The sequence below is a fragment of the Chlorocebus sabaeus genome, chromosome 23 (assembly GCF_047675955.1).
Source record: "Chlorocebus sabaeus isolate Y175 chromosome 23, mChlSab1.0.hap1, whole genome shotgun sequence".
Taxonomy (NCBI): domain Eukaryota; kingdom Metazoa; phylum Chordata; class Mammalia; order Primates; family Cercopithecidae; genus Chlorocebus; species Chlorocebus sabaeus.
The window spans coordinates 1841301-1867643 of NC_132926.1; the positions used below are offsets into that span (position 1 = coordinate 1841301).

Here is a 26343-nt window from a genome sequence, read left to right on the forward strand (position 1 = left end):
GAGTTCTCTGGAGCCTCTTTGATAAATGTACTAATCCCATTAATAAGGGCTCCACCCTCACACTCATCACCTCCCAAAGGCCCCACCTCCTAATAACGTCACATGTGGCAGGGGTTAGGATTGCAACATATGAACTTTGGGAAACACAAATATCCAGGCCACGGCAGAAGGCAAGTTTTTTGAGAATCTGCAAGTGTGGAAATGACTTTTTTATTTATACTTGATAGAGGGTTTAGCTAAACACACAATTCCAGGTCAGAAAAAAATGTCCCTGCAGAATTTTAAAGGTACTGCTTCATCGTCTTGTTCCCAGTGTTGTTACTGAGGAGTCCAAAGTCTGATGTCTTTGTAGGTGACCTTTTTGTCTCCTTTTTGTTTCCTGTGTTCTGAAATACCACAAGTTGCCTAGAGTCACGTTTCATTTCGGGTTGATTGAGTCTGGTAACTTCTGCCTTTCAGATCTAGGAAATTTTCTTGAATTACTTTGTTGTGGATTTCTCTGTTTCTCTGTCCTCTCTGGAGTGTCTATTATTCCCAGGGTGAAGCTGCTGGACTGGCCTCTAATTTCTTATCTTTTCTATCATTCATTTTTTGTCTTTTTGCCCTACTGAGAGATCTCTTCAATTTTATCTCCCAACCTGCTACCAAGATTTTTCATTTCTGCCAATATGATTTAATTTTCAAGAGTTTTTCTTTGCTCTGAATATATATATATAAAACATATATATGTTATTTATATATATGTATATTATTTTTGAGATGGAGTCTCACTCTGTTGCCAGGCTGGAGTGCAGTGGCACAATCTCGGCTCACTGCAAGCTCCGCCTCCCAGGTTCAAGTGATTCTCCTGCTTCAGTCTCCCAAGTAGCTGGGACTATAGGCAGGCGCCACCACGTCCAGCTAGTTTTTGTAGTTTTAGTAGAGACGGGGTTTTACCATGTTGGCTATGATGGTCTCAATCTCTTGACCTCATGATCCGCCCACCTCAGCCTCCCAAAGTGCTGGGATTACAGGCGTGAGCCACTGCGCCCTGCTGTTATAGAACATATTTTTTAAATTACCTAAAGTCTGTACTTTATCTGTGTTCCCTTAGTTCTTATCTAATGTCCTTTTTCTGTTCTGAGACATGCCTCCTTAGTTTCCTCTTGGCTGTGAGAGTTTCTCAGACTTGTTTTAAATGACCTTGACAGTTTTGAAGACTACTGGTGGGTGCTTTGTGTATTGTCCCTTAGTTGGGTTTGTTAATGCTTTACTCATGGCTAGACTGGGGTTATAGGTTCTGGGGAGGAACACCACAGAAGAAAGTGCCTTTCTCATCTCTTCATATCATTGGTGCATACTATCCACATCTTATCACTGGTGTGGTGTGCGGCCTTGATCAGCTGGCTGAGGAGGTGGGAGCCAGGTTTCTCCACTGTAAAGGTTCTCTATTTTCCTCCTTCTCCATATTGTACTCTTTGAAAGGAAGTCACTAAGCTTGGCCCACACTTAAAGGGCAGGGTGTGACGTTTCACCTCCTTGAGAGAGGAGTATCTACACAATTTGGAATTCTTCTGCACAAACGTATTTTTTTTTTTTTTTTTTTTTTTTTTGAGAGGGAGTCTCGCTGTGTCTCCCAGGCTGGAGTGCAGTGGCGCCATCTTGGCTCACTGCAAGCTCCACCTCCTGGGTTGACGCCATTCTCCTGCCTCAGCCTCCCGAGTAGCTGGGACTACAGGCGCCGCCACCACACCCAGCTAATTGGTTTTGGTATTTTTAGTAGAGACGGGGTTTCACCGTGTTAGCCAGGACGGTCTCGATCTCCTGACCTCGTGATCCGCCCACCTCGGCCTCCCAAAGTGCTGGGATTACAGGTGTGAGCCACCGTGCCCGGCCACAAACTTGTCTATTCTTCCCCATTTGTTATTTCTATTAGTATGAACCATAGATATTTATTTTATATTTTGAGTCATACCCAATACTATGTTAGTTTGTTGCTCCAATAGTTCTAGCAATAGCCACTGGAGGCTTTTTCAGTTGGCTCTTGTCTCTTTGGCATAGCCCCATCATTGTGTGTGTGTGTAAGCACTTCCTTACTCGCACTACAATATTCTCCAGGTTTGTCTTGTCCATACCCTGCCCCAGCCCTAGAATCAGCCATTTTTCCAGGGATCCCTGGTTCCTTGCATGGCAAATGACATTACAGAAGATCTGGGCTCTGGGTGTGTTGGCTGCTACTGAGATGTCATTGTTTCTAGGCCATCTCAGCTGACAGAGCAAGGCCATGTTTCATACACCTGTGCTGAACAATTTTTAAATGGCTGGCTCTTGTTTTAAGGATGTAATATGTTTTCATTCTCTCTGAAGCCAGCAATAGTTTTATTTTTATTTTTTGAATTTTCCTTCTCCACAGAGTCTGTTTCTTTCAAGATGCAGTTTTTGGTCTTACTTTTCTAAGCCATATGACATTGAGCTGTCTATTCAGATTCAAGGTGGGCTGACTGGAAGTTCTAAGCACATGGTAAGGCTGGTTGATGCAAGATTCCCTGCTGGGAAAACTGGCGGGGGTGGGGGTGTCATCATGTTCATGTCTCAGGTCTTCCCTTTAGGGCTCGTCAGACTTCTGGAGAACAGCTTGCTGGCTCCCTGCCTGAGAGTACGGGCCCAGCTGCTGGTGCTCTGGGGGATTCCCGGAGGAGGACGGCAAAGGGCCACTGGATTCAACATTCAGTTACACAGCGCCCAAATAACCCTGTTTCCATGCAGTGCCACACCCTCAGCTGTGCCCCAGCTCAGATGCCCTCATTCTAATCATCACCATATAAGAAACTTCCAGACTTCTGCCTTTCCCAGTTCTGCCCTTCCCCGGCATGACCTCATGTGAGCCTGTCTCCCCAGCATGGCTGACCAGTCCCAGGATGGAAGCCCTGTCCGGGGGACCATCAGAGTCCATCGTTGTGGGTTGTCAAACTCCATTCGGGCCTGAGGTGGCCTCCATGGCCCTAGGGTTTCCAGGCCAGCTCCACCCCCACCTCCCCTGGGTGTGATGTTACAGGCACCTCCCAACAAACATCCCCATTGGTTTAAGTGCAGTTTAGCTTTCTACAGCACACAGCTGGGGCAGCCCTGACGTACACCCTTCAGCATATCTCTGGGTCTTTGTAGGGGTTGGGGAGAAGGGAAGATGTGGGTTAGTGGAGTGGGGGGAGGGCAGGCAAGGTGTTGAGGGGACAGAGGCCAGTCAGCATAAGGACGTACACCATCCCTGCTGCATGGGCTGCACCTAGCTTTTCCTGCTTCCCTCCTTCTCCACACCACTTCCTACAGAACCAAGGCAGGCAGAAGTGAATCCCTTGCCCAGAGGAGCACAGCTGACAAATGAGTCGGATTGGAATCCAGGCCAGTCAAGGGTGGGGGATATCAGGACCACAGGAACCTGTAGGCACTGTGGCTGCACATACAGCTGGTCTCCGGACAAGTCCCCGATGCCCCAGGCACCCCTAGCTCCTCCACCCTGCCGTGCTCTTGTCTTAGTCTGTTTCTGTTGCTTACAACAGAATACCTGAAACTGGGTAATTGACTTTAAAAAAGAATGTATTTGTTATAGCCCTGGGGGCTGAGAGGTCCAAGGTTCAGTGGCTGCATCTGATGACGACCTTCTTGCTGGTGGGGACTCTGCAGAGTCCTGAGGATGGTCCAGGTGTCACACGGCCAGGGGGCTGAGCATGCTCACGTGCCAGCTCCGCTCTTCCTTCCTCTTCTAAAGGAGCCACCAGTCCCACTCGGTGATAACCCTTTAATCCATGAATCCATTAGATTAATCCCAACCACCCTCAGAAGCCCCACCTCTCAGTGCTGCCACACTGGAGATTACGTATGAACATGAGTTTCACAGAGGATAAATATTCAAAATAGCACCTCCTAATTTTTAAATGTTTCTTAAATCAACTAATCAATTAAAAAAAGAAAACCTCTCTGGGCTAAATAAGGCATATCAGTGAGCTAAAGCCAGCCCACATGCCTGGCAGTGCCAATCTACCTCAAGGTCCTCAGAACTCTCCAGTCCCCTCACCTTTCCCTAAGAGCAGGTGACTTGCGGCTCCCTGAACACAGGAAGCAGGTCCTCATGTCTGAACATTTGGGCCTGAGTGCCCTTTCTGCCTAAGTCGCAGGCCTAACATATCCTGCTGGGCAGCCTCAGCAACAGCTTCCTCCCGCCCAGGAGGCCTCCCTCAATTGCTTCTCGCCACCACAGACCAGATCAGGTGAGACATGCTCACGTGTCCTACCTGGTTCACATATGTTGTGGCAGGATCTTTTCACTTGGAGGGTTCAACCAGGATTCTTGGTGCTGTTCCAAGGCCCCATCCCCATCCTGTCACCTCAGCTTTGTGTCCATACATGTTCACTGTATTTCATAAACCAGAAAAAAAGCAGTGTCTCTGGAATAAAAAGAACCCTTACAGAAAACTTAGTGTGAGATATGTATAGGTGTGTACACATGTACACTGATTTTTGGTTACTCACTTGACATGATGTGAGTGCTATGAAGTTAGGCCTGCAGTGCTGGGAATTGGTGTCCCCCTGTTTTGTTTTTTTTTTTAGTTTGTTTGTTTTGTTTTTGAGACAGAGTTTTTGCTCTGTTGCCCAGGCTGGAGTGCCGTGGAGCAATCTCGGCTCACTGCAACCTCTGCCTCCTGGGTTCAAGTTATTCTCCTGCCTTGGCCTCCTGAATAGCTGGAATTACAGGCACCCACCATCACACCCAGCTAATTTTTGTATTTCTAGTAAAGATGATGTTTCACCATGTTGGCCAGGCTGGTCTCGAACTCTTGACCTCAGGTGATCTATCCCCCCCTCGGCGTCCCAAAGTGCTGGGATTACAGGTGTGAGCCACCGCGCGGCCTTCCTAATGAGGAGAAGCACCCATCGGTGCTCCTTGGTGGAACCTCAGCTCTGACAGCTAGGCTTTTACTCTTTTCCCATGGTCCTTGATCCTGGCAATTTCTGGTTTCCTGTTTTCTCTCATGCACCTGAGGCAGGTGGCAGGTGAGTCTGAGGTAAGGACAGGTGTGGGCCCTCCTCAATGCAGGCCACACTGCGAGGTAGAATTTTTTTTTTTTTTTTTTTTTTTTTTGAGGCGGAGTCTCGCTCTGTGCCCCAGGCTGGGGTGCAGTGGCGCAATCTCGGCTCACTGCAAGCTCCGCCTCCCGGGTTCACGCCATTCTCCTACCTCAGCCTCCCAAGTAGCTGGGACTACAGGCGCCTGCCACTGCGCCCGGCTAAGTTTTTTCTATTTTTTAGTAGAGACGGGGTTTCACCATGGTCTCGATCTCCTGACCTTGTGATCCGCCCGCCTCAGCCTCCCAAAGTGCTGGGATTACAGGCGTGAGCCACCGCGCCCGGCCTGCGAGGTAGAATTTCAAGCAGCGATGAGCCATGCTCAGATTTAGCAAACTCCCTCTGGTGGCCAAGGAGGACACCATGCTGGATCCGTTCCTCTACCCCACCCCTCCTCTGAGGCTCTGGTGCCTCCAAGCGGCCTGGCCCAGCCCTCAGTGCCCTTGGAACCTGGGTCACAGGCTAGCTGCCCTCCCCAAATCCTGCAACCACCCTTCACACCACCCAGCCCCTTGCCCTCCCCATCTGCAGAGTCCTGTTCCTTCTCCCAACTCTGGCCCTGGCCACTCCGTGGATACTGGTATTGTGTTACTGCTGTTCTGCCCCACACTCACCATTTGTCAACCACTGTTCCCACTCTTCCAGTCCCCAAAGTCCGGCTCTCCGTGGTTTTCCCCATGTGCCCAGCCTCGGTGCCCCGCTTCCTGCTTCACTTTTTAACGTAGATCTGGCAACATCCCAAGTCCCGGCCTCTCCCATCCTGTACGACCCCCAGGCCGCTGGTACCTGATGCAGCCTCAAAAGCAACTCAGAGTCAATGGGTCCCAGTCCCTAGGGGGCCCTGAGCAAGGGACTCCTCGCCCCGCCACCCACTCCTCTCAGAGACTTGACTGAGCACCTCCCTTTTTAAATTTTTTTTTTCTGAGACAGAGTCTCACTCTGTCGCCCAGGCTGGAGTGCAATGGCGCAATCTCGGCTCACTGCAACCTCCGCCTCCCGGGTTCAAGTGATTCTCCTACCTCAGCCTCCCGAGTAGCTGGGATTACAGGCGCCCGCAACCACGCCCAGCTAATTGTTTTGTATTTTTAATAGGGACAGATTTCACCTGGTTAGCCAGGCTGGTCTCGAACTCCTGACCTCAGGTGGTCCACCCGCCTCGACCTCCCAAAGTGCTGGGATTACAGGCGTGAGCCACCGCGCCCTGCCGCAGCTCCCAATTTTTAAATGTTGTCAACTAAGTCACCCCGCCACCAAGCGCACTCCCCTCCTGCGTCACCGACCCATCGGGTAACCATCGGGTAACACACGGCCATCTCTTCGCACCTCCTCCCCTTCTTCAACCCGACTTCTGGCCTCACCCACACCCCCACAGACCCGTTCCTGCGGCGCCGCAGCGAGCAACCGAGTACAAGGCCCGCCCCGCCTCCCGAGCCCTAGCACGCCGGGCTCCCGGACGCCAGGCCGGCCTCTCCCCGCGATCGCCCCGGGCTCTCCCCGAAACGGGCGGCCTCCTCGCCGCCACGAGCCTGCACCTGTAGGCGACGCCCGGCTTCCCGCGGACCCCGCGGTGTGAGCCCCGCGCGCCTCCAGCCCGGTTCCCGGTCCTCCGGGCCACCCTCTCCCCCGAGCTGCGGGCCCCTCGCGCGGACAGCGGGCTCAGCTGGTGGGACGCACAGTGCCTGCGTCTCCAGCTCACCGCGTGCACTGCGCGCACCCGAGCGCCAAGGCCGGTCGGCCGACGCCACTGAAAGGCCCGGGGGCGTCGAACCCACCGAACCCCGGCCCAGGACCTCGGGCGCCCGACCCGGCCCCCGGCCCCGCCCGCGCCACCCTCCAGCGGCCCGCCCCCCAGGCGCCATTGGCCGCGCCTACTCCGCTCTCCGCGCGCTGATTGGTCGGCCCGAGGGTCTGTCAGACCGGGCGCCGCGGCGGCGGCGGCAGCGGCGGAGAAGGGAGCGGGACCGGAAGGGTCGCAGCGCCCCGGCGCCCCTCACACCCACTGCGGCGGCGGCGGCGGCGGCGGGGCGGAGCGGAGCGGGGCGGGCCGGCGGCGGAGCCGGGGCCGCGGAGGCAGGAGTGACTAGCACGCAGCGCCGCCAGTCCGCCCGCCCGCCCTCTCCCCGTGGCGCGGCGGCGGGGAGGCGAGGTGAGCCCGGCGGGCGGGCTAGGCCTGGCGGCGGCTGCTCGGGCCGGGCCCGCGGGGAGGGGCGGCGGGGGAACCGCGCGGCCGGGGTTTCGGGGTGGGCCGGGGGCTGCGGAGCCCTGGCAGCTGCAGCCGTCGCCCCTGTGCTCGGGGATGCCGCAGGCGCCCCCTTCCGCCCGGCTGTCAGCAGCACCGGGCTGCGGGCCTGCTCACCGGCCTGGCCCGGCCGACCTGCCCGTGGGGTCTGCGGGCGCCATCCCTCCCGGAGGTGGGGCGAACAGCTGCACTCCTGCGCCGGGTGCCCAGGGGCCCGGGGTCGCGTCCCCGCGACCTTGACCAAGGCACTGACCCTCGCTCTGCCGCGGTTTTGCCTTCAGGAAGGTGGGGAAATGCCTCTTCTGGACAGGGTTGTTGTCAGGCTGTGTGACTGTGTGCAGACGCCTGGGCAGGACACCGGTGTACATTTGTGGAAGATTGGGCAGGGTGCTGGCCCTTGCTGGTGTGAGTGGTGTAGGAACCCCCTCCTCATCCGCCCAGCCTCCCGCCTCCCCACGCACGCCTCCCTTGCCTTGTCATTGCACACTCAGTGTCCAGCAGTGCCAGAGGGGACCCAGCCCACATCCCTTACCACCACACCCCTCTCCCAGAAGACTGCTGCCCCATTGCACTCAGATCGCCCGCCTTGGACATGCCAGCCCGCATTTGCCCCAGGACCTTTGCATTCGCTGTTTCCTCGTCTTTGGAGTTGTCTCCGTGATCTTGGCACAAGTAGCTCTTTCTGTTCCTTCCTCTGGCCAGATGTCTCGGTTTGGGTGAGGCCCTCCTCGACCACCCTCTTTCTTCCCTTAGTCATGCTATTTCATTATTTTAAAAATTTCCTTCCTAGCTCTTACCTGGTTTGAAACGATTCTATTTATTTGCCTGTTTATTTTCTGTCTCCCCGACTAGGATGTAACTTTGTGAAAACAGGTAGCTGTCTGATTTGTCCACTGCTTTATCCCCAGTACTTAGAAAGCACACAGTAAGTATTCAGTAGTATCAGCTCAATGAATGAATGAATGATCAAAGAAATGGCCCAGTCTCCCTGTTGTCTCTGCTTTATCTGTTAATTTAGTGACTTCTGATTAACGTGTGAAACTTGTAAGCAGATGGAAGCTTGTTCTATTTTGTGAAACATTTTGGTGTCCTTGACCCCTTTAATTGCTAACCGTTGGAACAAGCTGTGATGTAAAGTCTCACATTTTTATAATGGTTTAGCTCTAGCTTTCTCCCACACGTGCAGGAGACATTTACTGAATTCTGCATTATCTAGGTCATGCTTTCTGCTAGGCCCTAGGGACACAAGGCAGATAGCAACAGGGTCCCTTTCCGAAGAGAGCCCAGGAGCCCAGTAGAGAAGGCAGGCATGCAGACACTTAGTTCCAGGGCTGTACAACCCTTGCTGTCGTGGAGGGGCTATGCCATGGAAATGTGGAGGAGGTGACAGGTGATGCTGGGGGGCCTTGAGGGTGATGAAAAATTTGCTAGGCAGGGAGAAGCAGAGGTGTGAAGGAGCAGGGCCAGGTAAGGACCATAGCCCACTGTGGAGTTGAGAATCAATCTGGAGGGCCAGGTGTAAGGGCACAGAGTCGTGGGGACTCTGAAGAACTGGAACCTTACCCAGCAGTTTTCTAGAAGAAGGTGGAATTTGACTGGTGCCATGGCTCACGCCTGTAATCTCAGATACTTTGGGAGGCTGACGTGGGAGGATCACTTCAGGCCAGGAGTTCAAGACCAGTCTGGGCGACAGCGAGATCCCTGTTTCTTTTTTTTTTTTTTTGAGACGGAGTCTGGCTCTGTCACCCAGGCTGGAGTGCAGTGGCCAGATCTCTGCTCACCGCAAGCTCCGCCTCCCGGGTTTACGCCATTCTCCTGCCTCAGCCTCCCAAGTAGCTGGGACTACAGGCGCCGCCACCTTGCCCGGCTAGTTTTTTGTACTTTTTAGTAGAGACGGGGTTTCACCGTGTTAGCCAGGATGGCCTCGATCTCCTGACCTCGTGATCCGCCCGTCTCGGCCTCCCAAAGTGCTGGGATTACAGGCTTGAGCCACCGCGCCCGGCCGAGATCCCTGTTTCTACAAAAAATTTTTGAAAATTTGCTAGGTGTGGTGGCATCCACCTGTAGGCCTAGCTACTTGGGAGTCTGAGGTGGAAGGATCCCATGAGCCCAGGATTTCGAGCCTGCAGTAAGCTATGATTGCACCACTGTGCTCCAGCCTGGGTGACAGAGCAAGACCCTGTCTCTAAAAAAGAAGGCAGCACTCCACATTTTTAAATGTTGGCAATAGCTAATTAATTTTTTTTTTTTAAATGCTGTGAGCCAAGCCAAATACAGATTCATTCAGCTTGGTTGCAGATTGTCATCCTCCAGGAGTGGCTGTGTGGGAGGGAGGAGCTGTGAGGAGAGCAGGAAAGGTAGCCTAAGGCCAGGAGAGTCAGGCCCTGTTTGCCCAGGTGCCAGCCCAGATACTCATTTGATTGTAACTGGAGCCCTGTGGAAACGGACCTGTGGAAACAGAAGCTGAGGAGTTTGAGTAGTCTGCTTCTTAGCAAGCAGCTGGTGAGTGGAATCCGAACCCAGATCACTCCCCAGATAAGGATTCTTTCCTGAGTCCCTCAGCTCTGAGTATTCTCTTTTGGCTTTTAACTTGTTCTGGAAGAATGACCACCAATCTATTTAATGATTTCCTTGATTTAACTTTTAAATTTTTCTTCAAAAGGATCCTGCAGAGTTAAAAACAATACTATTTTTGCATAGACTTCTCTGGACAGCTTTGATTTTCCTGGTAATTTAATTTTCAGGGTGCCAGGACTTTAATTTGTTCACAGACTAAAATCTGTTTATTTGGTCCCCTGAATAAACATTAGAGGGGATTCTTGAATGTGTCTAAGATAAAATATTCTTAATTTTCTGGATAAAGAAAAGGACCAGACAAACCAGTTAATAGTGACTAGACCAGTTTTCATGAGACATAAAACAGAGACCAGATTTTTTTTCTTCTTAAGACTATTGATTTGCCAATAGGGCAACTATTTTTGGTCTACATACATACAGTAGTTATACCTCACACTTGGTTAGGAAGGTGCCATTTTTACATAATTTTCCTTCAGAATAATTAATTCCTGATATTTTGTACTTGATTGTATGATCCGGTTTCAACATCATTTTTTTAATTTTAACTTTTATTGTGGGAACTTTCAAACATATACAAACTAAACAGAATAGCGTCCTGCTTTAACAGTTATTAACTCCTGACCAATCTTGTTTCATCTCTAATGTTATCCTCTTACACACTTACCACCCATAATTATTTTCAAGGAATTCCTAAATATCATGTCATTTCATTCATTATTTTTCAGGATACTAATTACACAGTGGGTGCCCAGGAAATGTTTGGTAAAGACAAAGCTGAACGGGAGAATACATGTGGTAGGGTAGCTCGGAGCAGTGGTTCAGATCAGGACTTTGAGTCAGACTCCCAGTGGGTCTGCTGCTTATCTGGGTGATGTGCAGAAGCGATCGGGCTCATCTGTAAAACAGACGGGCACAACCTCAGGGTGCTCGGTAGGTATACGGTAGTTATACAGATGGGCACAACCTCAGGGTGCTCGGTAGGTATGCGGTAGTTAACAGAGACGGGCACAACCTCAGGGTGCTCGGTAGGTATGCGGTAGTTACACAGACGGGCACAACCTCAGGGTGCTCGGTAGGTCTGCGGTAGTTATCCAGCACACTGCGGTGGGTCTCTAAAGGTCCTGACTCTTTTAAAGGTGAAAAAGTAATACTTCCTTCATATCATCAAATAACTAGTCAATCTTCAAATTTCCAGCTGCCCCATGAATTTTAAGTTTCCTTAATAGTTTGAAGGTAAGGACCATATATTGTTGATTGGTTGATACGTCTTTTAAGTTTCTCTTCATCCATAGATCCCCCTCCTATTTCTTTGTTTTCTTGGTAGTTTATTTGTTGAAGCAATCAAGTTGTTCTGTAGCATTTCCACAGTTGGTATTTGATTGATTGCATCTCTGCAGTGTAATTTAATGTGTTTCTCTGTAATCTCTGTTAGTTAGTGATTGGATCTAGACAAGGCTTGGTCAGATTTAGGGTGCATTCCTCCATCAAGATGCCGTCCTAAGTGGGCTCTGCACTTCTTATCTAGAGGTAACCTGAGGCTCTCTGCCCGTCTGTTTTACAGATGAGCCCGATCGCTTCTGCACATCACCCAGATAAGCAGCAGACCCACTGGGAGTCTGACTCAAAGTCCTGATCTGAACCACTGCTCCCAGCTGCCCTACCACATGTATTCTCCCGTTTAGCTTTGTCTTTAACATTTACTGGGCACCCACTGTGTAATCAGTAGAAGATTGAGAAATAAATCAGACACATTTTCTGCCCTTACAGAGTAGAAGTATAAGTAGACTCGCAATGCAGTCTAAAGTGAATACAGCGAGGGTGGCAACAATGGGGGCATGCCCAGCACGGTTTGAAGGGAAAGGCTGGAGGAGGAAACATGTAAGAGAAGCAGGTGCTTGAACTAGTGTTTGAAGGAGGATGAAGGTTGACCAGGAGGTCAGAAAGGAGAGGGACGCCATTTCAAGCAGATGGAACAGCTTAGGCAGAGGCCTGCAGGTGTGCAGTAGCTGGGTGTGTCTGCTGATCGCAGGTGGTTTGATATTGCTCAGGACTGGGCCAGAGGACTGCCATCTCCCATGCCGTGCTAGGGAACTGAGTCTTATTCTCAAGGCGGTCAGTCACTGTTGAAGGAGTTCAAATGGTATGGCATGATCACTGCATATTTTCAACGAATCTCTTTTTCCATCTCCATAATTTGAAATAATTATAGATTCACAAGAAGTTGCACAAATGGCACAGAGAGGTCCCAGTACCCTTCATGCAGCTTTCTCCAATGGTTATGTATCTTCATAACTATAGTAAAATATCCAAACCAAGGAATTTGGCATTGGAACAATGTGTATAGAGTTCATTGTCATTTTTTATCACATGTGAAAATTCATATAACCACCACCACAATCAAGATTCAAAACTATGTCATCATCCCGAATATCTCCCTGTGCCACTCCCTTACAGCCACAGCACCCTTTTCCCCAGCATTCATGACTGCTGGCAAGTGCTAATCTAGTCTCCATCTCTAGACTTTTGTCTTTTCAGGAGTGTTATATTCATGGAGTTAGACAGCGTGTGACTTTTGAGGTTGGCTTTTTTCACAGAATATACTGCCCTCGAGATCCACCCGAGTTGTGGTGTGTTTCAGCAGTTGCCGAGTGGTGTTCCGTGGCACGGGTGGACAGCAGTTAGTTTACCCGTGTACCCATTGAAGGACATTTGGGTTGTTTCTAGTTTAGCTATTAAAAATAAAGCTGCTGTGAACATTTGTGTGCATATTCTCACGTGGAGTGACTTCTCTGTCTAAAGTGGCATGTGTGCAGTGGTTTGGAGGTCACGGGAATGGCGTCTGGGAGAATGCTGCTGCTGTCGCTGGTCCAAGGAGCCATGAGAAGCTGTTACCCAGAGCTCTGGGAGTGGGGGATAGAGAGGGGCAAATAGGCAGGCCTGGGTGCCTGGAAGTGGGGCTGGTGACCGGGATCCTTGCAGGGTCCTGTGGATCCAACAGTGGGTGAGGTGATAACCAAATGCTGGTTGTTCTGTATTGTGGCATGTACTGTGGCTTAAGAACTACAGAGGATGGCCCTGAGAGCTGCAAGATTCTCGATTATCAAAGAACGGTTGAGTTGTTCTACCAAGCTATTCTTCAAAAGAATTACAGTAGGAAAATAGAAGAACTTTTTAAATTTTTACTTTCTTTTTTTTTTTTTTTTTTTTTTGAGACGGGAGTCTCTCTGTCACCCAGGCTGGAGTGCAGTGGCGCGATCTCGGCTCACTGCAAGCTCCGCCTCCCGGGTTCATGCCATTCTCCTGCCTCAGCCTCCCGAGTAGCTGGGACTACAGGCGCCCGCCACCATACCTGGCTAATTTTTTGTAATTTTTTAGTAGAAACAGGGTTTCACCGTGTTAGCCAGGATGTTCTTGATCTCCTGACCTCATGATCTGCCCGCTTTGGCCTCCCAAAGTGCTGGGATTACAGGCATGAGCCACCGCGCCCGGCCAAATTTTTACTATTATTCTTATTATTATTTAACATAGAGATGAAGCCTCACCATGTTGCCCAGGCTGGTCTGGAACTCTTGGGCCTAAGCAATCCTCCTCCCACCTTCGGCCTCCCACAGTGCTGGGATTACAAGTATGAGCCATCGTGTCCAGCTGGAAAACAGAACAATTTAATGAAAAAAACGGCGGCAGCAAGCATTGAGGGTGATTGTGAGAATCTGTTTTTAATCACAGTAGTCAGTTGATTTAAATATCGCATGTCCTGGGTATTCTGAAGCTTTAGTGTGATTCAAGGTTCGCCTGAGTCTGGATCACTGAATCGTTGTCATCGTTAGAGGAAAAAGTGTTTTGGTAGGGGAAGTCAGCAGGATGAAGTGTGCAGGACTGTGTTCCGGTCCTGGCCAGCCTGCGTGCAAATAGCTTCACTTTCTAAAGGGATGTCAGAATGGTGCTTTGGGAGGAACTTGAATATTGTGGTGAAACACACCTAAATTCAAATCTGGGCCATGCTGAGAATTTGGACAACTTCCTTATTGCCTCTAAGCCTCAGTTTCCTCATTTGCAGAGTGGGGATAGTAATATGCCCCTCACTAGTTGTTATAAGGGTGTTTATAAATGTGTATCTCAGAGCCAGGCCCACTCTCACGCCTCTAGCCTTACCTGCCTCAAGCCCATCTTCCGTACAAGTGTTCAGTGATCATTCTGCAGCTTTTCATTTAACATTTTTTGTTTACTCAGTTTTTAAATGTGAAATATGTACATTTGAAAAACAGAATAGAAAGTTATGATGGGAAGAAAGTTTCTCATTTCTCGCTATTTCTCTACTTGCTAGCATTGTGTATGTGCGTGTGTATGTGCACGTGTGTGTGTGTTTACGTAGCTGGGCATCGTGTTCTCTTCTTCAACTTGCTGTGTTTCCTTTCTGTATCTTAGACATCTTTCCACATTGATACCTAAAGTCCTTGCATTCTGTTGAATGGCCTTCTTGTACTTTAGTGCCGTAATTTATTCAGTCCATGCACAGTGTACATTTTAGATTACTTCTAGTTTTTTGCCTGTTACAAGAAGTGTTACAAACATCCTTGCACAAATATGTTTGGATGCTTGTACACATATTTGTCAGATACACTTAGAGAATTGTATTTGCCAGTTTAGGATGTGCATGTAACTTTTACTAGCTATTATCTCTATTCTATCCAAAAAAATGTTTTGCCACTTCACAGCTCTCACTGATGTGTGTGAAAGTGCCTCATGCATTGTTTCCTCATGCGTTGGTCGATACTGTGAACAAACCTGAGCTCAGGTCTTGCCTCCTCCTGGAAGCCTCCTTGTAGCATTCCCTCCCAGTTTGGAGGTGCTCATAGCCTGGGAAGGAGGCAGACCCTACAAAGGCTGTGACAGTGCAGCCTGGCGGGCGCTGCTGGGTGCACAAGTGGCAAGGAGGGAGCCCCATGCTGGACGGACAGTGGCAGCACAGACTGGGAGCCGGGGGAGGAGCCGGCACCTGCTGGGGTGGGAAGTGGAGCAGCGAAGGCAGGGCTGGCTGTATTGCTGATGTGGTTGCATGAAGATTTCTCGCACTTCCCAATCTGTAAAACTGTTCTCTGAGCCTTTTGTTGAAATATCGTCTCAATAGAGTTGACTCATGAATAGCTGAATTACATGCTTTCTCTGGTGGCCTTGAGGTTCTTTTGCTCTCACAAAGCCCACGCTTGACAGAGAAGGTGGCTTTAACAGGTTCTCACTTAGGCGACTTTTTTCTCCTGCCCAATAAGGGCACCTTGTTTTAATTTTATAATTACTTTAAATCTTTTTTTTTTTTTTTTTTTTTTTTTGAGACGGAGTCTCGCTCTGTCGCCCAGGCTGGAGTGCAGTGGCGCAATCTCGGCTCACTGCAAGCTCCGCCTCCCGGGTTCACGCCATTCTCCTACCTCAGCCTCCCGAGTAGCTGGGACTACAGGCGCCCGCCACTGCGCCCGGCTAATTTTTTTCTATTTTTTAGTAGAGACGGGGTTTCACCATGGTCTCGATCTCCTGACCTTGTGATCCGCCCGCCTCGGCCTCCCAAAGTGCTGGGATTACAGGCGTGAGCCACCGCGCCCGGCCTATTTTAAATCTTTTTGTTTGTTTGTTTTTGAGATGGAGTCTCGCTGTGGCCCAGGCTGGACTGCAGTGGCACGATCTCGGCTCACTGCAACCTCCGCTTCCCGGTTCAAACGATTTTCCTGCCTCAGCCTCCCAAGTAGCTGGGATTACAGGCACACACTACCACACCCGGCTAATTTTTGTATTTTTAGTAGAGATAGGGTTTCACCATGTTGGCCAGGCTGGTCTCAAACTCCTGACCTCAAGTGATTCCCCGCACCTTGGCCTCCCAAAGTGCTGGGATTACAGGCGTGAGCCACTATGCCCGGACTATTTTAAATCTTGAGATGGAATTATAATCCTAAAACCTAATACGATTGAATATACTCCCCAAATTTAAAGAAGTTAACCTAACATTGTCATAGTCCAAGTATAGGTTGAAAGCAGTTGTAGCAGGGAGAGTTCCAGGTTGGTCAGCAGGGCTGAGATTGATCTGTCAGTGCCAGTGTGGGCAGGGGTCCTGCATGGCGGCTGGCTCTGTGCCATGAGGTTGTTGAGGAATCCAGCTGGTGGGCAGCTTTCTATCTACAGCATGTGACTTCTGTCTCTGGGTCTGTGACAGCTGATAGGCAGCAGCAAGGAAGAAAGACAGATTGGAGGGCAAGCAGCTTTCTATAAAGAAAAATAATAAAAGTGATCTGGAAGTTGCATACATCACTTCTACCCACATCTTATTAGTCAGAACTTGGTCATCTGGCCATACCTGGCTACTGGGAAAGCTGCCAGCCGTCGTCTCTATTTGGGCAGCCATTTATCTAGCAGGAAGGGGGAGGCTTCTCTTATGAAAGTGAGGAAGGGAGGAATGGATCCCCAAGCACCTCAGCCCTGTGCCGCACCTCTGATGCTTTGACAGCTTCCACAGCCCTCAGGACTGAGGCCAGATGGCTCTGCGTGGCTTCTGGGGCCCATAGTGATTTGGCCTCCTTTTCTGTCTCCAGCTTCACTTGCCCTCTACCCAGACCCTAGTGACTTGTCACATTCTGAATGTGCCTCCACCTCTGCTGCTTCTCCTCCCATTCCCCTAAATCTTGTTCACCCTACTGGGTTTAGGACCCTTGGTGTGCAGGGCCTCTTCCTGAGTGTGTGCTCACTGAGGGCAGGCCACGTGTCCTGGCATGGTACCTCACCATCCACAGTGGGTGCTCAGTATACGCTTGGAAGTAACTGTGTCACTGGTGTGTTTGCAGCATAGCAGAGGAACGGCCACCCCCGATAAAGCAGGTGGTAGTGGGTGCCTGCCTTTTTGCTGAGTTGTCTCTAATCCTTTGCACTTGTACCCTTGCTAGCCAAGCTGAGCAGTCGCTGTGTTGGGACACAGTCAGTTTGAGCTCTGTGCCTCTACTGTCCATCTCTGGCAAAAGAGTCTAAGGGCGGATGCCGCCTCCTCCATGAAGCCATCCTTGTGTTCTGCACCCCTGCCAGTGGGTAGGATCTCTTTTGCCTTTTGATTTTGTTTACATTTTGCATATGGCCCTTACTGCATTGTCACGTGTAATATAGATAATGGACTCATTGCTCACACTTCTCCCCCAAATAGTGCAGTTTGTGCTGCTTCAAGACTGGTTGCTAGCTGACTACGGCATATCTCTTGTGATACTTACCACTTTCGTGCATAAAGGCACCCCCTAAATGTTGAGTGGAATTGTTTCAGCCTCTCGCAAACTGTAAATAAGCTAATCTTTAGAAAAGGATCTTCCTGTAGATGTCAGTAAGATGGAGCAGCGTTGTGGGGAATCAGATCAACAAAGGTTTATTGAATGCCCATGCTGCCCCAAAGACCAGCTTCCTGTCCTCCTGTCCTTGGAGTGTGAGATGCCATGAGCAAGACAGACCTGCCTCGCACCTCCTACAGCTTAGGGCACAGTGGGGAGCTCCCGAGTCCCCTTCTCACAGCAGTGTGGCCTAGGCAGGTGTTTCAGCTCACTCAGTCCTAGACTGCTCCCAGGTAACCCGGAACTGACACTCTTGCTGTGCGGGTTGTATGAGCACCTGTTTGTCCAGCATCTAAAGCGCTGTGGCGTCCCTGGAGTCACTCCCTGGCTGGCTAACACACCTTGGCAGGAGTGGTCAGAGTGGCAGCCTCACTGCAGCCACCACCCGGAGGATGGGGAGAAGACCGTGGGGCAGTAGTCACTTGGAGAAATTAATTAGTTTGACTCAGTGCTTTATTTAGACTTGTTATTAATGCATTTATTTCCATGTTTAAGGAAAATCCTAGATATCATTGTGTGGAAATACAAATCATCACCACAAAAATCTCATTGGGTTGACGTTAAATATTAGATACTAGAACATAAAGGCAAGGGAATTGACGGAGCTGCAGAATAAAACTTAAATTCTGTAGTCTTAAACAGTATAGAATGTCTACCCATGTGATTTTATTGTTGGCTATCTAGTTTTAAAAGACTAAAATAAATAGCTCGCTGACTTTTAAATAAGCGTAACCAGACAAGAGCCTCGGAACCACTTGCCGATTTCTGTTTGCTTATTTTCTGTATAAAATTATCCAGCCTCCTGCAGAGCAGGAATCTCAGCCTGTGCCTCAGCCACAGAATAGCTGCTTTCTGGGCCTGCTGGGCTACACTCAGACGTAGTGAATCAACCTCATAGTGTTGCTATTATGGACTACAGGTCACAGCAGAGTTCTTCATATACAGATACCTACCCTGAAGCCTGGTGGTGATGTGGGACTCTGGGGCTGTGCCAGCTGATGCCGGCTCTGGGACCCACCCACCTCCTGAGGCAGGAGCACATGCTTGGGCACACACAGCACACGGATGCCACCGGGCCTCTAGCAGCCTGTCACTTTGGCATATGACTCTCGCTTTTTGGTTCATCGTTTCCACCAGAATCTATATGCTGAGCAGAAGACTGGTCCGTCGTCTTCTCTCTAGGCATTCTAGAAGTGATCTTTTTGAAGCAATGCCCCGTCCCTGGTTGAGACAGCTAGGAGTAAATGGTTCCGCAGCGGGCAAGCTGATGAGAAGCATAGAGTGATATCGTGTTTTCATAGCCAGCAGGAATGCACAGATTCTTTCTCCAATGGTGCTTATTCTCTAGTCCAACCCCCTAAAGTGTGCTCTTGCTGGACCTCAACATTCCTTCCTTTCATAATGGTCCTGGTGCCCCTAAAATGTCTGCATGTTTTCGTGTCTTGCTCAAGTTCAGAACTTGGTCAAATTGACTTTATCAACTTACAGCCACATTGTCTTGTATACCAGTAAGTTCCGAACACTGTAAGTGAGCTGTGTGTGTACTTTCGGTAAGAATGCGTGTTCCTTCTGTTTTTCTTTGAAGGAACCTGAAAGTTGCCAGCCCTCGGAACACCGCATGACACTACATCATGAGCGACAGTAAACGTGACAGTCAGTTTCACAGCGTGCAAGTGGCAGACTCAACCTTCACTGTCCTAAAACGTTACCAGCAGCTGAAACCAATTGGCTCTGGGGCCCAAGGGATTGTTTGGTAGGTATGGTCTGTTTTAATAGCGTGGATTGAGTTTTTGCTGTAATAAAAAGTAAAACTAAAGTGTCAGAATTTAGAAACATTGATGATAAAGAAAAAAAACAAAACTGTGTTATAGGTTTCTGAGCTAAATTGAATCAACTGCTTGCTCTAGTTCTGTGTAGTCAGGCTGTAGGGTACAAACCCATATTCTTAGAACGCTGCAGGAATTTAAATAAGTAGCAAGTTTTCTTTTTTGTTTGTTTCTTTTTTCTTTTTTTTTTTTTTTTTTTCATTTCTCCTGTCATCGTGGTATCAGAGTAATAGGTATGGCAGTGAGTTGTAACAGAAATTTGGAGTTTTATTCATTTCTTCATCATGGCCACCTTTTCCCCCCCTCCCCCTTTTATTCCCAATCACTCCTATTCATTTCTAGGCGCCATCATTGCAGTGCCTTGCCATTCATTGGCAGGATGAGGCCAGTCAGTGTCATTGTCACTCCATGGATTAACCAGGAAGGGATGCTGTGTGAGGGGTTGGGCTGGCCGTCTCTTCCTTGGTGTCTCACTTCAACTGTGTGTCCAGCCCAGAACATCAGAATCGTTAGTCTGACCCTGAACATTAGTCTCTTGCATGGTAAGACGGTCAGCCGCCGCGGCGTCACGGGCCAGCTCAAGGTAAAGCTCTTCACATGTTTTCTAGACTGCAGTTATCAGCACTTCCCACACTTTTTACCCTGTATTTTTCTGGGCAGAACTTTTTCTTTTTTTTTCTTTCCTTTTTTTTTTTTTTTTTTGGGGTCAGTGAAAATAGGATCACCTTTGCGCCTAAAGAAACTGATGAAGTTAAACATCTAATGTTTACAGCTAGTAGACAGAGGGGATTTGAGATAGAAGAAAACTCTTTTGGATGGTCTAGTAGGGGTGTTTACATTTACTTGTAGAGATGTTGGGTTTGGAGAATCTTTATCAATGATTTTTAACTGATCCTCTGTTGTAGAGACCTATGATCAGGGAAACAGTTGTTTTTTCAGCCCTGGCAGCTGCAAGCCCTGGGAGCTAAGACGAAATCGCAGTCCAGAGCTTCTTTGAGAAACTAAGGTGGGAGAAGGGACTGTTTGGAAGGAATGCCCAGCTTGCATCTAAAGTAATGGTGATCCTAACTTCCCAATGACACAAACTGTTTTGGCACTTAAATCTGGCGTGCCAGAAGAAGTTTTAAAGTTGGCCGGGCGCAGTGGCTCACGCCTGTAATCCCAGTGCTTTGGGATGCCAAGGTGGGCAGATTACAAGGTCAAGAGATTGAGACCATCCTGGCCAACATGGTGAAACCCCATCTCTACTAAAAATATAGAAATTAGCCAGGTGTGGTGGCGCATACCTGTAGTCCTAGCCACTCGGGAGGCTGAAGCAGGAAAATCATTTGAACCTGGGAGGCAGAGGTTGTAGTGAGCCAAGATCGCGCCACTGCACTCCAGCCTGGGGGACAGAGCGAGACTCCATCTCAAAAAAAAAAAAGAAGTTTTAAAGTCAGTGGATGATGGTTCAAATTAGGAAACTTTGATGGTAGTGGAAAGTTGTAAACAACAAAACATTCTTTTGATTTATAATCCATCTCCTATTTGGAATTAGATGATAATTTGACAGATAATTTGATGTGTGCACGTGAGAGAGAGAGAAAAAGGAGAGAGGGAGCAAGAAGGGAGAAATATCAGAGGTCTTGGGGAGTTGTTTGTGGCTATAGACAGGTAGCTGTTTTATTTATTTATTTATTTATTTTATATATATATATATATATATTTTTTTTTTTTTTTTTTTTTTTTTTTTTTGAGACAAAGTCTTGCTTTGTCACCAGGCTGGAGTGCAGTGGTGCAATCTTGGTTCACTGCAACCTCCGCCTCCCAGGTTCATGCAGTTCTTCTGCCTCAGCCTCCTGGTAACTGGGACCGCAGGTGCGTGCCACCACACCCAGCTAAGTTTTGTATTTTTAGTAGAGACAGTATTTCACCATGTTGGCCAGGATGGTCTCGATCTCTTGACCTTGTGATCCACCCGCCTCGGCCTCGCAAAGTGCAGCGATTACAGGCGTGAGCCACTGCACCCGATCTACAGGTAGCTGTTTTAAATATGTGCTTCATTTATCCCAGCTGGCATGTCATTCACTTGCTTTTGAAGGTTGGTAGTAGTGTGAATAGTATATGGTATACAATCACCATGAGCTCTACCATAACCCTCACTGGTGGTGAAACGAAGGACTGGGAAGGCTCACTTGCTTCTCCCATCTCACAGAGTGTTAGTGGGAGGCCGGGGACCAAAATAAGCTGTGGGCCTTTGGGACCTGATTGCCTGTGCCATGGAGAGACTTGTTGAAGACTTTGAACCACTGATACTTTGACAGGACAAGTCCTCTGACCCAACCTCTGTTTAGAGTCTTAGCAATAATGAACAAATATTCACTAAACATCTATGAAATAATTTTTAGTTAATTGTATTTATCTCTATAAGACAATTGTTATATTCAAGAACAGTTTCAATTTTTATAACTATGACTGGCTTTGTGTTTTATGGTGTCCTTCTATCTTATGTTCTAATAGGGAAAGTAAACACTTTGTAAGTGATTTTAGCTTCCTTTCCCCCTTTCTCTTTTCTCTCTATTCTTCACCAGGCTCTGAGGCACCAAGTAGAATTGGGAAATAACTAGTTATAGCACATTCCCGTTTCAAAAAAGAAAAAAAAGCTTTTCCTAAAATAAGCTCAACAGTAGATTAGCTGACACTTTGACAAGAGGAATTGGATTTTCTATCATATTTCATATTAAAATATTGGCACTATATAGTTAACTGATGATCTGAAACTTCCTTTTGTCACTATTGTACTTGAAAATCATCTGTCAGTGATTCTTTGGGGGTGTAGCCTGCAGAATAATGGCCCGGCCTGAGCTGTCCACATCCTAATATCTGGAATTTGTATGTTTCTTTACATGGCAAAAGGAATTTAGCAGGTGTGATTAAATTAATGGTCTTGAGATGGGAGAGTTATTCCAGGTTTAGCTGGGTGGGTCCTTCTTACAAAAGGGAGACAGGAGGGTCATAGTCAGAGATGTGATGACAGCCAAGTTTGGAGTGATGTGGGGTCACAGCTGAGCAGTACAGGACGTCTCCCACCAGCCGAGAGAGGCGGGGAGCAGAGGCCCCCCCGAGCCTGCAGAAGGAACCACGCAGCCCTGCTTGCCTCTTGACGCATAAGATGCATTTTGGACTTCTGACCTCCAGAACTGTAAGATAGTAAATTTGTGTTGCTTTAAAGCAGTAAATTTGTGGTTATTTGTTACAATAGCAATAGGAAACTGATTCACGAGCATGTGTATTTTTACATTTTTGAGAAATAAAATACAATAGCAGCAGTGTATGGTTTATGCAAGTAGCTAATCTTCTATTTAAATTAGAGCTTTATGAAGGGCAGGTGTGCAGGTAAACCAAAGTGCAGGTAGGGCCTGTGACCTGTACAGAATTAAATGGAAGAACTGGAACCAGAAGAAAATATTCTGGTTCCTCATTTTGAATTGTTTTTATAGTTGTCTTTGATTTATTTCTTTGTTTTCGTTCTTTTAAAAATGTTAGTAAAATTTATTAGGAAATAAGTTTTTACAGTTGAAAATAAGTTTATTTTATTTTATTTTGAGACGGAGTCTTGCTCTGTCACCAGGCTGGAGTGCAGTGGCATGATCTCGGCTCACTGCAGTCTCTACCTCCCGGGTTTAAGTGTTTCTCCTGCCTCAGCCTCCCGAGTAGCTGGGACGACAGGCGCCCGCGGCCACACCTGGCTAATTTTTTGTATTTTAGTAGAGACGGGGTTTTACCACGTTGGCCAGGATGGTCTCGATCTCTTGACCTTGTGATCCACCCACTTTGGCCTCCCAAAATGCTGGGATTGCAGGCGTGAGCCACTGTGCCTGGCCTAAAATAAGTTTTAAAATGTAATTTTGAAGTATTCATAAATATCAACTGTGTTATAGTACAATTAAGTAATCGTAAGATTTCGAAGCTCTAGTGGGGAAGATGTGTATACGTTTCTTTCATACATATATTCAGTTTTTCTTTCTCCTTCAAAAATCTCAATTTGTTTGGCCAAAATAGTAAAGATTATTTGTTTTATGAAACCATTCCATGAAATGTTTAACCTTTAAAAAAGTGTTTAATATTAAGTCTGGCAGTACTTAGGAGCGACAGTTACAGCCTTAACGTGAAATAATTGGTATAGTGTATTCCTTTTTGTTTCCTCAAGTTCTGTACAAACATGAGTACTGGCCTGTTCTTTTTTTTTTTTTTTTTTTGAGACGGAGTCTCGCTCTGTCGCCCAGGCTGTCGCCTCCGCCTCCCGGGTTTATGCCATTCTCCTGCCTCAGCCTCCCGAGTAGCTGGGACTACAGGCGCCCGCCGCCTCGCCTGGCTAGAGTTTTGTATTTTTAGTAGAGACGGTGTTTCACCGTGTTAGCCAGGATGGTCTCGATCTCCTGACCTCATGATCCGCCCGTCTCGGCCTCCCAAAGTGCTGGGATTACAGGCTTCAGCCACCGCGCCCGGCCACTGGCCTGTTCTTAACATGGTTTTCTTTTCTTTTTTTTCTTTTTTTTTTTCTTTTGAGACGGAGTCTTGCTCGGTCGCCCAGGCTGGAGTGCGGTGGCGCGATCTCGGCTCACTGCAAGCTCCGCCTCCCGGGTTCCCGTCATTCTCCTGCCTCAGCCTCCTGAGTAGCTGGGACTACAGGTGCCGCCACCTCGCCTGGCTAGTTTTTTGTGTTTTTAGTAGAGACAGGGTTTCACCGTGTTAGCCAGGATGGTCTCAATCTCCTGACCTCGTGATCCACCCGCCTCGGCCTCCCAAAGTGCTGGGATTACAGGCGTGAGCCACCGTGCCTGGCCTTATTTTCTATTAATATAAATACATAAAAACATAACAATGTTCACAACAAAATTTCTGTGATAAAGGAGACATATGGGATGAGGGCTAGGATGGCTGTGATTCGGGGGATGAGTTGAGTCCTGCTCTCTTCCTCACAGCAAGAGTTCTTTATGACCAGGGCAGATCAGTTTCTTTATGGGCCCTAATATTTCACCTGTAAAATGAGTGGTTTGGAACTTCTCATTTAAGATGGTGGCCCAAACACCTGTACAAAGATAAGAGGGCAGTAATGAGTGGAAGAGAGTTTTAACAAATTGATGAAATATAGAAAGTAGCTTGAATCTTGTGATACAGATAAAACAGCAGATAAAGTGAGAATAAGTAGCTGAAGTATTTGCGTTAAGGAAGAGAATCTACCTATAGTAAAACTCCACAGGGGCTGTGGGCATAGAGATGACAATCAAGGAAAAGAATGAAATGAGCGGCTAAAACTCGGGCTGTTAATTAAAAGTGTGCCTATGAAACAACTGTGCCAGTTTTCTCCCAACATTCCCACTCTCCCCCATGCTCAGCATTTGCCCCTAGAGAGGAAGTCAGTGAGGAGTTACTAGGTCAGGATCTGGGGAACACAGAAGCCTAGTGAGGGGAGCTTCAGCATGTAGGGCTGTCTTTCCCTTGGGGGCCTTTGAAAATTCTGGACGGGGCTGCTGAGAGAGTGTTTTGGACTGCCTTGTGGCTAGGAGATTAGAGTCCAGGGCCTCTAACGTTGCACAGCGAACTTCTTTTGCGTTGTATTGGGACCAATAAAAGGCTGCTTCCTAGAAGTCAAGGTAACTCAGAGGTTGGCCCTTAATAGGCACCACCACTCAGCTTCAGATTATCGTCTCATTTGCTGAACTTATATGGAGGTAAACAAAAAGTGCTAGTGCACCCAGGTACCTAGTAGAAATAAATTTAAATTATTTGTGTAGGAAGACAGCATCATATTAGATAAACTTACTTCTAGATAGCAGACAGTTTTACAAGTGCAAGGCCCAGTCTAGGCACACAAGGAGATATGACAATCTGAGTAAAATCCTGCAGAAACAATGGACAAAAGAAACAGATCCATAAGAGATATTGGCATTATTAGATCCACATTTTTAAATAGCTATGATGTTATGTTCAAGGTGATAAATGCAGGCTTAAAAGTTTTGGTGGAGAAATGAAAACTTTTTTTAAGAGGAATAAATCAAAATTCTAGAAGTAAACACTATAGTAATTGAAGTATGAATTTAATGTGTTTAACAGCATACTAGATATAACTGAAGAGAGATTTAGTGACCTGGAGGATGGGTCAGCAAAAAATACCCAGAATGAAAGCTGCAGAGGCAAAAATGGCAGAAGAGCACAAAAGAGAGAAGTTGTTAGTTTTCTGTTGCTACATAACACGTTAACACAAACTTAGTTGTTTAAAACAACACTGTTGATTGTCTCACAGTTCTGTAGTCAGAAACCTGGGTGGGTTTGCCTGGGTTCTCTGCCCAGCGTCTCACAAAGCTGAAGTCCAGATTTCGACGGGGCTGGGCTCGGCTCACAGGTGGAGGCTCTGGAAGGGAGTCTGCTTCCAAGCTCGTTCAGGCTGTTGGCAGAGTCTGGTTCCTCACAGCTTTAGGTCTGTGGTTCCCAGGCTCCCGATCTCTCTCAGTCAGGCACCCCTCTCTGCTCCTGGAGGTTGCCTGTTTTCCTTCTCAAGTGACCTCCTCCATCTTAAAGGCAGCAGTGGCATGCCCAGCCCTTCCCAGACTCACATCTCCCTGACTTTCCTACTCTTTCTACGAACCAGAGGAAACTCTGCCTCTAAAGGGCTCTCGTGATAAGAACAGGCCCACCTGGATAATCTGCCTTTTGTTAAATTAGTGAGTATGTTTAGTCCCTTTGCAAGATGCAGGGTCAATATATGTACCCCTCCCCCTCCCAAATTGCATATTTATATACTAGCAGCATACAGAAAATGAGAATTTGAAAAGGATACCATTTAAAATAGGATAAAAACTTTTAAATTATCGTATCTGGGGGAAAAGTCTAACAATATGAAAGACTTGTTTACAAAAAGCTAAAAAAAATTAGAAGAAGTAAAACTGAAATAGTGGTGGGAAATCTGATTTTCATGAGTTAGAATATTTAATACCATAAAGGTCAATTTTCAGACTTGTCTAGAGTGATTGCAGTCAAATCTCAATAGTCTTAAAAAACAAAGAAATGAACAAACTGATTTTAAAATTTATATGTAAAAATAAAAACCCTAGAATGGTCAAGACACCCATTAAGAAGAAGGGAGGAACACTCCCTCTGCCAGATGTGAGGACTTACTAGAAAACTGGTGCTCAAGACGGCGCGAGGAGAAACAGTGGACTAACCTTGAAACAGAATCATGCCTGGGTGGGCTTCTGACTTATGGCAGTGG

The 26343-nt window shown here is 47.8% G+C and overlaps 1 protein-coding gene and 1 long non-coding RNA gene across 7 annotated transcripts in view; one reads left to right on the plus strand and one right to left on the minus strand.

Moving 5' to 3' along the window:
• Nucleotides 1-3555: 3555 nt before the first annotated feature.
• Nucleotides 3556-6911, minus strand: LOC103245204 (uncharacterized). The gene is made up of 3 exons (XR_005238558.2): nucleotides 5715-6911; nucleotides 4269-4387; nucleotides 3556-3773 (listed from the first exon to the last, which is right to left on the minus strand). It is a non-coding gene; the product is annotated as an uncharacterized lncRNA (long non-coding RNA).
• Nucleotides 6912-7013: 102 nt separating this feature from the next.
• MAPK9 (mitogen-activated protein kinase 9) overlaps nucleotides 7014-26343 on the plus strand; it is a 62633-nt gene continuing 43303 nt past the window's right edge. For 4 of the 6 annotated variants that reach the window (XM_037992666.2, XM_037992662.2, XM_037992665.2 and 1 more), the window contains exons 1-2: nucleotides 7014-7246; nucleotides 18851-19018. In XM_037992666.2, the coding sequence (XP_037848594.2) occupies nucleotides 18897-19018 (122 nt within the window). In that variant the 5' untranslated portion in view covers nucleotides 7014-7246; nucleotides 18851-18896. Of the gene's footprint in view, nucleotides 7247-18850; nucleotides 19019-19433; nucleotides 19675-26343 lie in introns of those variants that run through there. The other 2 variants (XM_037992664.2, XM_037992663.2) reach the window with 2 other exon arrangements.